At 45.6% G+C, this 18,576-nt stretch overlaps 1 protein-coding gene across 3 annotated transcripts in view; it reads right to left on the bottom strand.

Moving 5' to 3' along the window:
- SBSPON (somatomedin B and thrombospondin type 1 domain containing) overlaps positions 1-12,181 on the bottom strand; it is a 33,029-nt gene extending 20,848 nt beyond the window's left edge. Inside the window, exon 1 of one of the 3 annotated variants that reach the window (XM_044928689.1) lies at positions 11,843-12,181. In XM_044928689.1, the coding sequence (XP_044784624.1) occupies positions 11,843-12,056 (214 nt within the window). In that variant the 5' untranslated portion in view covers positions 12,057-12,181. Of the gene's footprint in view, positions 1-8,783; positions 8,919-11,842 lie in introns of those variants that run through there. The other 2 variants (XM_025265248.3, XM_025265249.3) reach the window with 2 other exon arrangements.
- Between the last annotated feature and the right edge of the window lie 6,395 nt (positions 12,182-18,576).

Raw genomic sequence — 18,576 nt, 5'->3', positions numbered from 1 at the left:
AGGGTACTTCCTTTTACAGTCCAGTGTTAGATCAGCTCTTTGCCCTTGTTTTCCTTTGATTGTAACTTTATCCTCCTCTGTCCAGAATATTTTTAGGGCCACAGTAATACACACTCATTGTTGGAGGACAGGGCAGTCGGGTGCGCTGCAGTCCACAGGGTCGCAAAGAGTTGGACACAACGTAGCGACTAAACAACAGCAGCAGTAATACACATTCATTGTAGAAAACATAAAGGAAATAAATTCTAAAAAAAGAAAAGGTGGGACTTCCCTGGTGAGCTGGTGGTTAAGAATCTGTCTGTCAATGGAGAGGGTCACAGGTTCCACCCTGGTCTGGGAAAATTCCACATACTGCAGAGCAGCTAAGCCCTAGCTGGCAACGACTGAAGCCTAGTGGCCCTAGAACCCTGCTCAGTAACAACAGAAGCCATCAGAACCAGAAGACCCCGCACCAGAGATAGTCCCTGCTCCCTGAAACTAGAAAAAGCCAATGTGCAGCAACAAAGACCCAGTGAAGCCAGAAAAACAACAACAACAACAAAAAAAAAACAGGTGTTTCTCCCACCAATCACTTCTCCCACCATCCCATCACTTACCCAGGTCAATTCTTATCAGGAAATGTGCCTCCTTAAGACATGGCATAGGGCCACACCAATGACCCCTATCCAGTAGGGTTCTCCTGGTGCTCTATTCTCACCTTCCATGGCTCAGGGACTCATACACTATACAAGGTGACATTTAGAGATCAGCAACCAGGGCCCACAGAGGGTAAGAATACCCATGGTCAGGCATGGGGGCAGAGTCAGGGGATGAATTTGGTTCTCTGTCCATGACTGTAAATATCAATGTGGTTGCATATTTATCTTTTTCATTTAAAACCCTAATAAGTCTTTTAAAAGGACTGTACTGAGTTTTCAAATTGAATTACTTGAAGAACTGAAACTGGATATAAGAAAAGAGAAAAACAAAGAAACAGAAGATGTACCCTGAACTGGATGCCAAAATTCCTTTCCCACAAAATGTGACCCACTTTTCCCAATCACCCTCATACATTCAAGTTTTCAAAGTCTTCACCAAGAAAACACCCAAACTTCTTTGAAATCTGATGGGACTTCTGACAATTTGTACTTGAAAACGCATTTTGCCTCTCAGCACACTCTAGTTTAGGGTTCGTGGTGTCTGGAAGCTACATCATTCAGTAGCACTACCCATGACATGAAAAGGGTAACATACATCATAAAGTTCGGTCAGTAACTAAAGAGTGTCAAACTGCTCTAAAACTGCTTTTATTAATCATCTAAAAACTTATAGGTAGGACTTCCCTAGTGGTCCAGTGGTTAAGACTCTGTGCTTCCACTTCAGGAGCTCTGGATTTGATCCTTGGTCAGGGAACTAAAATCATATATGCCTTGCAATGTGGCAAATAAATAAAATAAAATAAAATAAAATCCTGTGAACTTAAAAACAAAACAGATAAAAAACCTTATAGGTATCACATGTCAACAACCTAAGGAAGCAAGAATGAGCCACATCAGAGTTCATTTCCAATATCTGCTATGCACACATCCTTTGGAAAATCAATAACAGGTCACTTCCTGCTCATTATCTCTTGTTAACCTTCCCTTTCTATTTTCATAGCCCTGTGATTCAATTGGCCCATAGAACCAGAAGGCATTTAAGGAGATTTCAGGTTAGGAGCTGGTTGAGAAGGACATCTCCTGTCCTTAATTCCTTTAATAACTTTTTTCTTCCCCCAAATCTCCTCATCCCTGAATTTAGTTAGTCCTATGCTTGAACTACACTTAATAATACACTTTAAAAATATACACTTGTTTCAAAAATTAAACATTTGGAGGCACTATAAAATACAATTTTGCCATGGCTTTAACCCAAAACTTAGTTATATGGCCTTGGTTATACCCTATCCATCACCGACTCAATGGACATGAGTTTGAGCAAAGGTCTGGGAGATGGCAAAAGACAGGGAAGCCTGGGGTGGTGCGGTCCATGGGGTCGCAGAGTAGGACACTATTATGTGACTGAACAATGACAACAATACATTATCCATAGGGTAACAGTTGACATGGGAGGATGAATTTAGTCTCCCAGTATTTCTTCAACATTTATATCTTGTCTCATAAATCTTTATTTATTTGGGAATCATAGGTAAAGTCCTCAAATCACAGAATGATTGAATCAATTGTTGTTCCTATTGGTTAATATTTGTGCTTGGAAAAATGCTACGCCCTTTCTTCCTAATCTATGACTTTGTATGTATGTGCTAAGTGGCTTCCGTCATGTCCAACTCTTTGTGACCCTACTGCCAGGATCCTCTGTCCATGGGATTCTCCAGGCAGGAATACTGGAGTGGGTTGCCATGCCCTCTTCTAGGGCATGTTCCCAACCCAGGCATTGGACCCACATTTCTTAAGTCTCTTGCATTGGCAGGCAGCGTTCTTTACCACTAGCGCTACCTGAGAAGCCCAATCTATTATTTTAACAGCCTCATAAGGAGAATCAGAAAGTTCTGGGCCCCGAACAAGAACATCTTGTGGTCTTCATTGTCAAACAAGGTGAAAAAAGTTCATGTAGAGTTTCATCAGTAGACAGGTGTTCCACAAAATATTTTGAGTTGGAAGATGAGTCTGAAGTATTTATTCCTGTTCTGCACAAAAGATTCTCATCTTGATTAACTTGTGAACTTTTGATTCTTTGGATTGCAATTTGTCACAGATCACAAGCAATCTTTGGTCATGGAGGTTGGGAGAACAGAAACTTCTGACAGATTTATTACCACAAGTCATATATCTCAGCTACTTGACACAGATTTCCTTTTGAACTCTTTCATTAGTATTCTTGTTACCTTCCCACTAAAGCTCACCTAACTCACATCTGTATACAGCATAACAAAACAGTCTTTCTTCACATGACTTTCTTATCCTTCACATTTCACTGGCTGTCACTGGGGGCCGGCAGACTCTCACGTAGCCAGCAGAAAGAGCTCCTGAGTCCAAGCTCACTGCAGCTTCCCCGGGTCTTTGTTTGAATTTAATGGAACCATCCTACCCTTTTTAGAGGAAAGAAGCCTAGATTTAATGGGTGCCTAGAAGCACTGCAAGCCTTTTTCTTCTCCTTTGTTTCAACTCCACATAACATTCAGGTGAGTTTCCCCAGAAGTGGACCCTCAGACATGGACCTGACTGAGAGCAATTTACTTGGGAGGTGATCCCAGGAAGTATAAGGGACTGGGAAACGGAGACAGAATCAGACATGGAAGAGAACAGAGGTAGGAAGGGGATGTCTAAGCTTCTATTTTGGGTGCAGTGAACGCCTCTGGCTCTGGGGTCACTGGGAAGTGGCAAGTGGACAGATCCAGAGTGCAAGGAACCGTCAAGCCTTTCCCCATATGTGCCAGCTCATGTCCCTCCCTCTGGAGCCTTCTGGTTATCAGACATCCCCACCATAGCCACAGGGAGAACAGCCAAGAGCAAAAAAGTAAGTTAAACAGTTCAGTAATGAATCTTCACACAAGAGTAGGGGATATTTCCCCATGTTCTAAGGGGAATAGCCAGTCATATCGAAGTAAAATTGGGCTTCCTGGGTGGCTCAGTGGTAAAGAATGTGCCTGCCAATGCAGGAAACTCAGGAGATGAGGGTTTGATCCCTGGATCAGAAAGATTCCCTGGAGAAGCAAATGGGAACCGTCTCCAATATTCTTGCCTGGAAAATCCCATGGACAAAAGAGCCAGGAAGGCTACAGTCCATGGGGTCTCAAAGAGTCGGACAACACTGAGTGACTGAACACAAGTGGGATCCAAGTAAAATTACTTCAAAAGATGTACCACTACTCTCTCTCTCTCTCAATGGCTTTTAAAACTCCTTGCAAGGTTTTGCCATTGAATTTGGAATAGAATTCAAACTCCCTGAGTGGCCCACCAAGTCCTGACACTCCCACTGGAAGCCAGCCCCCACTCCCCACCACCTCTTTCCAAGCTCTGCCCACAGTGGCCCCTTTGCCCCTGCCACACCCACTCATGCTTTTTCAGGACCTTTGGCTGTGTGTTCCCTCTGCTGGAATGTTCCTCCCACACTGGGCATGGCTGGGTTCGGCTCATCTTTGAGGTCCCAGCTGAACTATTTCCTTTCCAGGGAGACCTTCCCTGACCGGCTTATCACACATACACATACACACACCCCACAAAATTATTTCCTCTCAGACCTCAGTGTTTCCTGCCTTCTAGCATCTCCATATTTCAAAATACCAACCAAATGAAGTCGCTCAGTTGTGTCTGACTCTTTGCAACCCCATAGACTGTAGCTTGCCAGGCTCCTCAGTCCATGGGACTTTTCCAGGCAAGAATACTGGAGTGAGTTGCCATTCTCTTCTCCAGGGGATCTTCCTGACCCAGGGATTGAACCTGGGTCTCCCGCATTATAGGTAGACTCTACCTTCTGAGCCACCAGGGAAGCCCATAATTCAGAATACATATGTATTTATTTTGTTTATTGTTCATTTTGTATTTCATCCCTAGCACTTGGCAGATGGCAGGTGCTCCATAAACTGTCAGATGGATGAATGGAACAGCATTAGACCAGGTCCTCCTCCTTCCTAAATTAAATTCTACATTGAAACAGGCTCTGGCCTGCTCACATCATAAGTATTGGGTTGGGTTAAAAGTTCATTTGGGTTTTTCTGTAATGAACTTTTTGCCCAACCCAAGAAGAAGCCAAAGGACTGACAGAGGCTCCAGGGTGTGAAGGAAGGCCGGAGGAAGAACAAAGTCAGAAACTCGCAGAGCCAAACACAGAAGAAATTCCTAACCTGGGCCAGAGTTGCCTGGGATCTCCTGGCAATGGTGGCCCCAAAGAGTGCCCCTGGGAGGAGCACTGCTTCTGTGCTCCTTAAGGTTACGTAAAGTCCAGTTTCTCCCAGCAACCACAGTCCGTCAAGTCCTTCTTAATCCATTTATATCTCCTGGCATTACCACATCTTGAAAGTGACAAGCTCTTTCAGCATTAATATCTGTGGGGTGAGGTGGCATTTCCTTTTATTTGAGCCTGATTTCCCTCACTCAAGAATTTCAGAATATGGTGGGAAAACCCCTGTGTGTATCTCGTCTGAGCCACTCGTGGACTTACTGTTCCAGTAGACCCCTGCCCTGCAGCTTTTGGACCCATCTCTCTATAGATACTTTCCCTCTCAGATTTCCCACTCAACTTTCCTCAGGCCCATTCCCAGTCCAGACAGAGGTGGAAACCAGAATTACACACACTATTTTCAACTGTAGGTATCAAGTGTTAGTCGCTCAGCTGTGTCCTACTCTTTGCGACCCCATGGACTGTAGCCTGCCAGGCTCCTCTGTCCATAGGATTCTCTAGGCAAGAATACTGGAGTGGGTTGCCATTCCCTTCTGCAGGGATCTTCCCCACCCAGGGATTGAACCCAGGTCTGCTGCTCTGCAGACAGATTCTTTACCATCTGAGCCACCAGGGAAGTCCTGTAGGTATCAAAGGGTAATCTAAAAATTTTTTTTTCTAATGCTTTTCCTTGATGATGCCAAATACACACACACACAGCAGCAGCAGCAGCAGCAAACTGAGCTGAAGGGCAAGCTCCTTCATTTCATGAATACAGTCTGGATTATTTCTTCTTAATGTAAGGCCTGGTTATCTTCCTATAGCCTCTCCTTGGTTAATCAGACACTCAAACTTTCCTCTCTATAATCTGGCCCTGCCTGCCTGGCTCTTTGCCACCTAAAAGGTGAAGGCCACCCACGATCAAGCACTTTCTCCCTCACTTTTTAAAGTTCCAATCAGTTCTTAGCCCTAACCATTTCTAAGGAAATATTCTTTTTGCACTTTATGCACAGCAGCAGCATTGACGCTTGGCTTCTATTTCTCGACAGTCTATGGAAGGGAATTCCCTGGTGGTTGTGGTTAGGACTCCATACCCTCACTGCCGAGGATCTGGGTTTGATCCCTGGATGGAGAACTAAAATCCCACAAGCTGTACAGCACAGCCAAAAACTGAAAGAAAAAAAAAGTCTATGAAGGAAAAATAAAACAGTCCCTCACACACACACACACACATTCCTCAGGGTGACACAATTTTATTTATTTTTTTAAAGATCTTTTTCTTTTATGTGGACCACTTTTAAAGTCTTTATTGAATTTGTTACAATAGTACTTCCGTTTTATGTTTCAGTTTTTTGGCTGCAAAGCATGTGGGAATCTTAGCTCCCTGACCAGGAACCGAACCCACACCCCCTGCATTGGAAGATGAAGTCTTAACCACTGACTGCCAGGGAAGCCCCTGGGTGACACAATTTTAAATTTACGTCATCTGCCTTTTTCTCTCTCCTTCTGCATATGTGCCCCTTTCCCAGGAAACTTGTCACAACTTCTCTGAAAGTCAAACAAGACCATAAAAATTGCCCCAGTGCCTATGGAGCCCCTCAAAAGCATAAATAAAATGATCAAGTATTTGTTTCCTCTTGCAGAAACCACGTTATTGGTCCCTGATAGGTTGGGTTTTTTTTTTTCTCTCTTTTGAGATATTAACTGGACAAGTTTATGAAATGCTAGCAGGACAGTGAAATGAACTGTCACCTTAGAAAAACAGGGTTGTAGACACCGTGCAAACCTGGGGTAGGGGGGAAGGGGATAAAAATAAAAAAGATAATGATACTTTTCTAGGTAATAAGTTTCTAAGGTGAGTTCTGTTCTCCTTTGGTGCATTCCCACACTTTCTGCAACAAACATATATTTTGTGATAAGGAAGGAAACTATCATTTTTTAAAAGGACATGTGGATATGCCTCAGAGGCACTGAGTGGTCCCATTTTTTTGGACAATCGTTTGTTAGCAACACTGCAAAAGCTCTTGAGTGTGTGCATGCTCAGTTGCTTCAGTCGTGTCTGACTCTGACCTTAGGAGTATAACCCGCCAGGGCCCTCTGTCCATGGGATTCTCCAGGCAAGAATACTGGAGTGGGTTGCCAGGCTCTACTCTAGGGGATTGTCCCAAACCAGGGATTGAACCCACTGTCTCTTATGTCTCCTGCACTGGCAGGCAAGTTCTTTACCTCTAGTGCCACCTGGGAAGCCCCACATTAACTCTTAGGGGATTTCAAAGAGGAGCAGGGCACATTTTCTTGCCCTCGAGAGGCACACAGTTGATGGAGGAAAAAAAAACTCACTCTACCAGTATTTATATGGTGCCTGCTCTGCAAAGGCCACAGCTTCTCATAAAGCCTCATTTCCCTGAGGCAGTGAAAACCTAATGTTTAAACCTACGGGCTCTGGATCCAGAGCCCCTGGGTTCAAATCTTACTTCATCACTTTTTAGCTGTGTGACTTTGGACAAACTGCTTGACCTTTCTGTGCTTGTTTAGCTCATTCGTAGAATGAGGTCAAAATGGAGAATGCCTTGGTGGGTTGTGAGACCTAAGTAAATTGAGAGCTGTGAGGCTCCTTAGAGAGGAGGGCCTGGCACAGAGTAAGTGCTGGGTAAGCATGGATGACTTTCCCCTCCTGGACTGCACACCCAGGGCTGCAGCCAAATCATGTCAAATTCTGGCGCCAGTCCCTGCTCGTTATTTCCGCAGGGACAAAGGCAGGGGAAGCCACACACTGTCTCTCAGGCCATGACGGCTCCAGTGAAGTCTTGACTTTTTAAATCATCGTGGACTGTGCCGTCCTTTTTGGGGGGTGAGTTTGGGAGCCTGTATTTTCCAGCATGGTGCCCTTGCTCCCTCCAGTTAAGATGTCAGCAGATTTTGGCCACTTGATTTCCTAGTGCTGTGTGCTAAGCCATTTTAGTTGTATCTGACTCTCTGCGACCCCACAGACTGTAGCCCGCTAGGTTCCTCTGTCCATGGGATTCTCCAGGCAAGAATACTGGAGTGGGTTGCCATTTCCTCCTCCAGGGGATCTTCCAGACCCAGGGATCGAACCTGGTCTCTTACATCTCCTTACACTGGCAGGCAGGTTCTTTACCACTAGCACCACCCGGGAAGCCCTAGTTGGTTTCCTAGATATCAATCTGGCAGAAGAGACTGGCCCATATAGGCTACTCGTTTCTTTGTCCTGCTTCACTTGAGTTTGTGATTACTCTTTCTTAAGTTGCTCATCCAAGATCCAGTGCAACTTACTGCTTCTATGGTCTTAGAAGGCAGATTCTGTGAACACAGCTGATGAGCTGGAGCCTGGGCGTTAGGAGCCTGATAAGCAAATCTTCCAGCAAGTTCTTTCAGGGCAGGGTAACTGCTCCTCCTTGGCCTTTTACCATATCTGCTCAGGCTCAGCCAATGGTGAATTTTCTATCATTTGGGGATGTGGAATAGTTATGAACATACATTATTGGTGTTGAAACCCATGCCATCACCCTAATGAGATTTTCTGAGATGATTAGTTTCAGAACTTATTTTTTGTTGGAAAGCTTAGTCATTCTGGGTTTGTGTGTGTGTGTGCGTGTGTGTGTGTGTGTGTGTGTTTTCTTGGCTGTGCTGTGGGGCATGTGGGATCTTAGTCCTCTGCCCAGGGATCAAACCTGCACCTCCTGCATTGGTAGCATAGAGGCTTAACCTCTGTGCTGCCAGGGAAATCCTGAAAGTTTAGTCAGTCGAGTCAACTTATTTTTACTGAGTAAAAAAATAACTTCCTATTTAGAAAAAAATTTCCAGTACTTCATCTCTTAGCCACATCAAAAAAATAATAACAATAATGCATTTATCAAGATGAAAAAATCAGAAGGGCTAGAGGTAAGTTCCATTGACACAGTTACCTTTTTCATTCACATGTAATGTCATTTCAGTCAAAACTGCTTCCGGCAGCATTGGCAGGTGATGCATCCTTAGGTAAGAAGCAAACAAGATTCTCAGAGGCAGAGCGGTTCTGTGTACACCGAGTCACTGGGAGCTTTCCGCTGCTGCACCTTGATTTATCCAGGAGTAAATCAGAGCTATGAGTTGGCACAGACAGATGGGGCTGATGGCAGCTTGAAAGCAGGCAGTCATGGGTTCTGACTCATTCTGTTCCCCACTAGTGTTAACTTTGTGATGGGAAAGCCCTCTGAAAGCCCCAGCTCCTACAGCTGGGAAACACCAATACAAGCCCACCTCACCTTTTCCCCAAACACACAGCATGGTTGTGATGCTGGTCCAGGGCCGAGGAAACCAAGCATCTCAGCTCCGTCTTGCCCCTCACTCTCCCTCAGCTCAGAGGCCTGAGAAGGCTCAGGCTCACAGAGTGGCTGCCTTCCAACTGTCTCTATTTTCTTTCTTCTTTTTAAAAAAGAGTTTAATTTATTTATTTATTTGGCCGTGCCAGGTTGTATTTGCAGGATTCTCCGAGATCTAGTTCCCGAACTAGGAATGGAACCCAGGCCCCCAGCACTGGGAGGGAGGAGTCTTAGCCACTGGACCGCCAGGGAAGTCCCTGGTTGTCTCTATTTTCTTGCTGCCTCGTCCCCAAAACTCCAGATGCAGAGAATCTATCACGGAGGAGCCTTTTCCATCCCAAGCCTGTTTCTGCCTAGGCCTGGGAGAGCCTCTGCTAACTCCCTTGGGAAGGGCATTTAAGGTTCCTGAAAATACTCCTTTAAAAATCCTATCAGGCCCCATTCCCTTTTCTGGTTTGGGTTTCTTTGTCCGCCGCCCCAGCCCTCCCTAAGCACAAAGAGCCCAGGATTTTTTTCTGAGTTCTCTGGGAGATGGTAAAGTCTTCTCTCTTCTGCTATCACCTTCCCCAAAAATCCTCACTTTGAAATGACAGGCCTTTGTTTTAGTATTTCTACTTCCTGGACTAAAAAGGAGGGATTTATTTTTGACCAAATAGAGACTTGGAGGATTCTGGAATTCCTCACAGCATTGTTAGGGCTCATGAAAAGGCCAGCTCTCCTCCTGACACTCACCTATCTAGCTGTGTTCACTGTCTGTCCTGTTCATCAGGGACCGTCAGGGCCTGGCCGAGCACTGGCACCAAAGGCTGCTGCCCACAGGTAACACTGAACAGCCATGGATGCTTTCCTCCTAGAACCCCCATCCCCCTTCTAGAGGCTTCTCGCTCATTCTCTGTGACTAGGCTTGCCCATTACTTCCTCTGAGGAGCCGTCCTTGAATTCCTCCGGTCTCCTGAGCTTTTCCTCTCTGGCCTCCCAGATCCACTGTTTTGCCACTGAGCATGTGGCCGACGGTTTTGTATGTGTGTTTCCCTGCTGGACTCAGGAGGGCAGAAACTGTGTCTTCATGGTTTTTGTATCACTGTGTTTACCACAGACTGCGTCCCATTATCTGAACGGCAGGAGTTCTGTATTTCCCTTTAAAATGTAGGTAGAATGCTCAAGAGAGAAAAAAGGTTTGGAGAGACAGACTGCCATAGTGGGCAGGCTTCGCTCGAGTGATTCAGGGAACCGAGACAAACAGGAGTTTGGGAGGGATGCTGTGAGGAGCAGGGGCACCTGGCCAGAGGCTACTGCATTTCCTAAGTAATTGACTCTTCACCTTACTTGGGTAGTAAAGTGCCCTGGCTTTGGTGCAGAAGCAGGAAAGCAGCTTATCAAAAAAAAAAAAAAAAAAAAATCAATATTTTCAGATGTATCACTAGCTTTCAATCAAGATTAAAAAAAAAAAACTTCATGTTTTTTCAACTGTGTTCTTTCAGCAGCAGACCTGGGTGACCATCCTGCCATGGGCCCATGGCCTCTCCCTGCCTAAAAAGAGGCAGAAAGGGTGCTACTCTCTACCAGGCATCCAGGTACCTGGGGAATAATAGCCCTGCAAGTTCCTTTTCCAGGAACATGCTGAGGATCCCACAACACCAGGATCCTTGAGGTCAAGCCCTAATGCATGCGTGGCTTTGGGGGTGTTGTGATTATCAGGGAGCAGGGCTACTTTTCTTTCCAGACCTGGCTTCTTCTCAAGTATGCCTTGTTCTTCAGGACTATTCTCACCACGTCTTCCTTTACCTTTTAATTAAGTTGGCATTTATCACATCTATACCAGGAGCCTATACTGTGTGAGGTTTAAAGATCAAAAAGACTGAACCTAAAGGAAAACCAGCAAGAATGAAACATACTAGGAACCCTGAGATAAAACCCTTAGTCATGTTATATGGATACAACTGAATTTAAAGAATATATGGAACACCTCGTAGGAGGAAGAGGCTGTGCAGCAGGCCAGAGTGCAGGCGAGGACAACTGTGGTCCTCCAGGAACTCCTTCTCCAGAAGAAAGCACCCTCCCAGAGCCAGGCCTTGGTGCCACGTTCCTCCCCTCACCGCCTCTTGATTGAAAGCTAAGGGTTAAAAGAAAGCATCCCTGTGGAACCTGGCCTGGGGCGTTCCCCTGGCACCTGTCAGCGCCATGTCTCCAGGCAGAAGGTGGCCGGACCAGGCCTGGAGCTCCCAAGTGGAAGGCTTCACTAGACAGAGATGGCCTGTGCCCTTCCAGAACATGGGCTCTAGTCCCTATGGCCAGGCCCCGGTGGGAAGGGGTGCTTTGGAACTGTATGTCCAGAAGACTGGAGATCCCTGGATGGAGGGGGCAGGGGGACCCTAGGATGGAGAGTCTGGGGAGCACCTAGAGAGAGGGGGCTGAGAACCCTAGGACAAAGAGAGCTGGGTGGACCTGGATGCAAGGGGCTGGAGGACCCTAGCATAGAGTTGGGTGGACCTGAATGGGGCAGGTGGGGTGGGGGCGGGGGGGGGGGGCGGTGAGGAGGCGTCTAGGGTGGAATAGACGAGCCCAGGAAAGCCTGGCTCCTGCATTGCGGTCCCCGGGGTGGAACCTGCGTCCCTCTGCTGCGGGCGAACTGCCAGCTGCCCACCCTCGAGCCCGCCACCCACCTGGGCACGCCCTGGCATAGTCGAAGCAGCAGTCCCCGGTGAGGCGGCAGGCTTGGTCGCAGAAGCACGTCCCGTAGACCCGGTCCTGCCTCCAGCCGCTGGCGAAACAGTCGGGGTCCCGGCCGGGGCAGCAGCGCCCGGCGTCCGCGCAGCCGGCCAGGGCCCCGGGCCACAGCCGCGCCAGCACGCACAGCGCCATCCACAGCGTCCTCATGGCGCGCGCTCTGCACACCTTCGGGGCAAGTGCCGGGGTTCCTCTGAGAGCGCCGGCCCCGCAGCAGCCCGGCCCGGCCCTGCCCCGCGCCGGCCCCCGCCCCACCCCGGCCCTGGCGGCGCGCCCGTCGGGAGCCAGGCGGGGACCGGCGGGGAGGGCGCCTCCGGGACCGGCGGGGAGGGCGCCTCCGCCCCCGGCGCCCGCGATCGACGCTCGGGACCCCGGGCCCCTGCCCACGGCGCCCATGGCCCGGCCCGCGGAGACGGCCGGGAGGCAGCGGAAAAACAGGTGCTCTGGGATCTCAGGGAGCGACAGGGCCCGCCAGCCGCCCCGCCAGGGCGGCCACATCTCCTGGCTCCAAACTCTACTTCCTGACTTCTGGGGACAGGTTAGCCAGTCGGCAGCTTGACTCCGAAGCCAGGAGCCGTATCGCACTCGATGGGCACGAACCGGGCTCAGTCGCACGGCTCGCCCAGACTTAGCCCAGAAAGCCACGATGTACTTTTCCCAGGACACCCAGTTCCCCTCCGCAACCTCCCCAGGCCACTGAATCGAGAGATAAGACTGAAGAAACGTCCTTTCTTTCTGCAGCATTTTCTAATGGGTTTTTCCTGCCCCAGGAAAATGCCACTTTGTTTCACCCAAGAATCAATTAATGATACATAGACTACCAACGGTGTCTGGCTTTCTGTTAAAGCAGATTTCCCCAAAGAAATTCTGCTTGATGGTATTGTAGAATTAATTTCCGCTTTAATCAAGCGCCATCCTAACTTCGTATAGACATGTTCTTCCACCTTTTTCTCCAAATATATTTTCTGTATTCCTTTTGTTAACCAAATAGTTCTGGAAGTTTCATTTTCTTTTATGCTTTTAAACATTTAAACTATTCATGGTTTTTGTAAGAAACTGAGACCATAAAGTTGTATCTGAGAAATCTAATTAACTTCAGAATTTTTTTTTTTCCTTTCTCATATGAAGACTTCTCGAAGAATTCCTGTTACTCTTCAGAGACTAGAAAAGTAGCAAAAGGGAAAAAAAACTTGGCTGCGAAAATAAACAATACAATAATCACACATAAAAAATTAAGCAAAAAAGCTGTGACATGAAAAAGATTGAATCTTTTATAAGAATTGTATCTTATAAACTGAAATCACAGATGAAGTTTGACAAGGGTACAAAGCAATTTTCCCCCACTGTCCAAAGAAAACACACTCTAAAATAAAAAAGAAATCTTTTCTTTGTGATTATTTATACTAATAAATCTCAGGCTTGGAAATAATCTTATTTTCCTCTTTAGGTAAGTCTCTCTTTTTGCAATTTAATTTAAAAAGATTTACTTTTTAATATTTTTAGTTCTTGGTAGTTGATAGTAAATAACTTTGTCAGCAAATTATACCCTTTGCTTTTACCTGTGTGTGTACGTTTTATTAGCATCTTCATGCTAACTCATTCATGTAATTTATCTCCCACGTCTTCCCTAAGGCTGTCTGCTTTATGGAATGCCTTTAGCTAGAGACTTGTTCTGTAATGTCTTAAGAATCTGGACTTGTTCCAGGAAAACATAAATGCTCCACTGACAAGTTCATTTTCAGATACAGAAAGTAGAAGAAGATGACCTCCGGTTTAAGAAAATTAAAAATACAATGCCCAATGCTTCCTCAAATACTTTTTATCATCCCTTTTTCCTTATAACCAGACAAAACCCAAAATCTAAAATCAAAAACAGGAAGTTGGGAGTCTGTGTTCAGAAAGGTTGGGTCCAGTTCTGACTCTATGATCTTGGACAGTTCACCTCCAGTGTTCTCATCTCAAATAAAGAATACTAACTTTTAAGATTGCTGTGTGTTGTCTATAGAAATGAGGTGATGTGGGTAAATTGAGAACAAAGTGGTTATTAGATCTCAATTAGATCGTGTCCTAATGCCCACCCCGCTCCCACTTTGTCATTTAAAGCTAAAACCAAGTAAGAGACAAACTCCTGTTTTAATTGTATGCAAAGTAGGGGGAAGGACTTCTTCACACAGTAAAGAATCTGCCTGAGATGCAGGAGACCAGGGTTCCATGCCTGGGTCAGGAAGATCCTCTGGAGAAGGAGAATGGCAATCCACTCTAGTATTCTTGTCTGGAGAATTCCATAGAGAAACCTGGGGGGCTACAGTTAGTGGGGTCACAAAGAGTTGGACACGACTGAGAAACTAACACACAAAATAGGGGGAAGCACAAAATTAAAAAGAAGAAACTGCAAAGATAGCCATCCCTCTTTCTGCTGGTGGTGAGGGAATTGGTTCCATGACTGACACCGCCCTCTCTTCTCTCCTGCAGATATCAAAATCCACAGGTGTTCGAGTGTCTTCAGTACAATGGCATAATACAGTAGCCCTACCCCAGTATCCATGGATTCTGCATCCACAGATTCAACCAACCACTGGTCAGTTGAGTACTGTGTGTGTGTGCATTCAGCCAACTCTGCGGCCCCAAGGACAACAGCCCACCAGGCTCCTCTGTCCATAGAGCTGGATGTAAATGATTACTTCCTATTACCAAACATAAAAAGGGGCTTGTCTGTGGTAGGTGACTTTGAAAGAAAACTCACAGTTTCAAGTTATATCTTGTACTGCCTTGAAACCATCAAGATAAGATTCTCCAGCCAGCCCCTGCAAGGGAAGCAGTTCTTGCCGGAAGGCAGAGTCGAGGGGACACTGACATTTAAAGCTGTGGAGTTCACATTCTTACTGGAAACTGGGTACAGTCGAATGCAACAATCAGTCACTTTGTTTTCCATGTCCTGTAGATCTTAGGAGAACAGAAATCATGCCAGTGAATGTGTGGCGCGTATAGGAATTCACGAAACTCACCTTAAAAGACACTTTCTTCTAAAGTATTGTTTTTGGACGTTGCCCAAGACTGGTAAAATTACAGAGGGGGAGGGAGGCCTTTCTGTTCACTGGATTTCAGAAGGCAGTCATTTTAAAGGATGTCCACATATATGATCTCATTTAACCTTGCACAACTGTGAGGGAAATGTTGGCACCCCTGTACCACAGATGACAGAGATTAGACATCTAGCTAATTAGTGACAAAACTAGACCCGAACTAAATGTTTCCAAAATATTGCAGAGTTCTTCCCATTACTTAAAGCTTGGTAGTGGTGATGGTGAGAGGGTAATGGAACAGAGGGACAAGTAAGACTGAGTGCTGCACTAAATGTGTGGAAATGAAAATACGAATAATTTCCAGAAAGGTTTGGATATATGTCAGATGGATGGACAGGGAGTCATAAAAGGCATCCAGGATGCTCTGTGGGCTGTGGAGGCAATCTCTTGAGGTTGATAAATAGAAGAATTGATTCTTTTTTTCTTCCTTCCAGTTTTACTGAGATATAGTTGACATACAGGGCTTTCCTGGTAGTGCAGTGGTAAAGAATCTGCCTGCCAATGCAGGAGATAGGGGTTTAATCCCTGAGTCGGGAAGATCCTCTGGAGGAAGAAGTGGCAACCCACTCCAGTATTCTTGTTAGGGAAATTCCATGGACAGACGAGTCTGGTGGGCTACAGTCCATGGGATCAAAAGGAGTCGAACACAACTTAGTGACTAAACAACAATTGAGATAGAGCAGTGGATAAGTTTAAGGTGTACAATGTAACGATTTGACCACACACATCATCACATGTATCACAATAGGTTTTGTGAACATCCATCATCTCATATAGATGCAACATGTACAAAATAGAACAAAAAATTTTCCTTGTGATGAGGACTCAAGGTGTTTGCTCTCTTTAATATGTAGTGAAGAGCAGTGTTAATTACCTTTGTCATATTGTACATTACATCCTGAGTACTTATTTGTCTTATAACTGGAAATTTGTAGCTTTGCCTGTCAATTTCCCACCCCACCTCATCCCCTGCCTCCAGTAGCCACAAGTCTGATCTCTTTTTCTATGAATTTGTTTTCCCCTGGACTGTACAGTAGGCTCTCATTAGTTACCTATTCCAGGTCTCCCACACTCCAAGTGATTCTTCATCATCTGAGCCACCAGGGAAGCCCATTTTATACAAAGCAGTGTACAGATGTCAATCCCAATCTCCCAGTTTATCCCAACCCCACTTTCCCCTCTTGGTGTCCATATGTTTGTTCTCTGAATCTGTGTCTCTATTTCTGCTTTGCAAATAGTTTCATCTGTTTTTTATATATTTTTTTGACTTATAATTGACTGAAACACTATGTTAGTTCCTGGTATTCAACACAATGGTTCAGCACTTCTATACATCTCAAAATCATCACCATCATAAGTCTAGTTGTCATCTGTCACCCTACAATGCTATCACACAATTATTGACTGTATTCTCCACATGGTACATTTCACATCCATGACTCATTTATTTTACAACTGAAAGCTTGCACTTCTTAATTTCCCTCACCATTTCATTATCCTCCCCAAAGCTCTCTTGCCTCTAGCAATCATCTGTTTGTTCTCTGTAATCTATGTCTGTTTCTATTTAGTTATGTTTATTTATTTGCTCTTTAAAATTATTTATTTTTGGTTATAATGGTCTTCGTTGCTGTGTGTGGGCTTTCTCTAGTTGTAGTGAGTGGGGGCTACTCTTCCTTATGATGTGCGGGCTCATTGCAGAAGCTTCTCTTGCTGGGGAGCACAGGCTCTAGGCCCAAGGGCTTCAGTCATTGCGGCTCTTGGGCTCTAGAGCACAGGCGCAGTAATCGTGACTCAGGGGCTTAGCTGCTCTGCAGCACGTGGAATCTTCCTGGACCAGGGATCAAACCCACATCCCCTGTATTGGTAGGAGGATTCCTACTCACTGTCACCAGGGAAGTCCTTTGGTTTTTTTGGTTTTTTTTTTTTTTAGATGCCACATGAAATAGAACAGTTGATTCTTAGGCAGGTTTGGGGGCATTTGTCAGAGGCAACATACTGCATGGATATCTGAAAGTGAAAGTGTTAGTTGCTCAGTTGTCTCTGACTTTTGTGACCTCATGGACCGTAGCTCACCAGGCTCCTCTGTGCATGGGACTTCCCAGGTAAGACTACTGGAACTTCCTGACCCAGGGATCAAACCTGGTCTCCTGCACTGCAGGCAGATTCCTTACCATCTGAGTCACCAGGAAAACCCACATTTTATTGACAGTCAGACATAGTTAATTGTAAGATTCACCATTATTTTATGTTATACTACTAAGATATAATATATAAGACAAAACACTGTTGATTAAAATATGGTGCATACTTATTCATGGATTGCAGTATTGTCTCAGTATATTCAAGCTGCCATAACAAAATACCATCAACTAGGTGGCTTAACATCAACTGTTGTGGCCCTTGATAGTTCACTTTGTAAAGAATCGCCTGCAATGCAGGAGACCCTGGTTTGATTCCTGGGTCGGGAAGATCCCCTGGAGAAAGGATAGGCTACCCACTTCAGTATTCTTGGGCTTCCCTTGTGGCTCAGCTGGTAAAAAAAATCCACCTGCAATCTGGGAGACCTGGGTTCAATCCCTGGGTTGGGAAGATCCCCTGAAGAAGGGAAAGGCTACCCACTCCAGTATTCTGGCCTGGAGAATTCCATGAACTCTATAGTCCATGGGGTTGCAAAGAGTCGGACACGACTGAGTGACTTTCACATTCACTTTCTTTTCAGGTGGCTTATAAACCACAAAAATTTATCCCTCACCTGTCTGTGGGCCCAAGATCAGTGTATGGTGAGAGCCTGCTTTTTAGTTCATAGCTAGTGCCTTCTAGCTGTAACCTCACATGGCAAAGGACTAGGATCTCTGGGGTCTCTTTCATGAGGGCACTCATCTCCCTCCCAAGGACCTATAACTTCCCAAAGGCCCTGCTTCCTAATACCATTGCTTTGGGCATTAGATTTCTTTTCTTTTTAAAAAAAATACTTTAATTTTTACTTGTTTATTTATTTGACTACCCCCAAGTCTTAGCTGTGGCACTTGGGTCTTCAATTTTTTCTGTGGCATGCAGGATTTTTAGTTGCAGCATGTGAACTTTTAGTTATGTTCCCTGACCAAGGATGGAACCCAGGCCTCATGCCCTGGGAGCACAGAGTCTTAGCCACTGGACCACCAGGGAAATCCATAGATTTCAACATACGAATACAGGGGAAACATATGCATTCAGTACACAGCAAGAATGGATCTCAGTTTCTGAGTTGGTAAAACGTGAAAACATGCATCTGAGAACTAATGAAAAATCTAAAGAAACAGCACTTTCATCACACTTTACATTTTATAATGTACTTTGCAGGAAACCCCATGGGGCAGGTATTGGTAATTTTCTCATTTTGTTGGAGAGGAGACTCAGAGGGGAGGCTTCCCAGGTGGAGCAGTAGAAAAGAATCTGCCTGCCAAGGCAGGAGACACAGGAGACACGGGATTGATCCCTGGGTCGGGAAGATACCTGGGAGTAGGAAATGGCAGCCCACTACAGTGTTCTTGCCTGGAAATTCCATGGACCGGAGGCCTACAGTCCATGGGGTTCCAAAGAGTTAGACA

The sequence above is a fragment of the Bubalus bubalis genome, chromosome 15, assembly GCF_019923935.1.
Source record: "Bubalus bubalis isolate 160015118507 breed Murrah chromosome 15, NDDB_SH_1, whole genome shotgun sequence".
NCBI classification, from domain to species: domain Eukaryota; kingdom Metazoa; phylum Chordata; class Mammalia; order Artiodactyla; family Bovidae; genus Bubalus; species Bubalus bubalis.
This window is presented reverse-complemented; position numbering and strand designations above follow the sequence as displayed.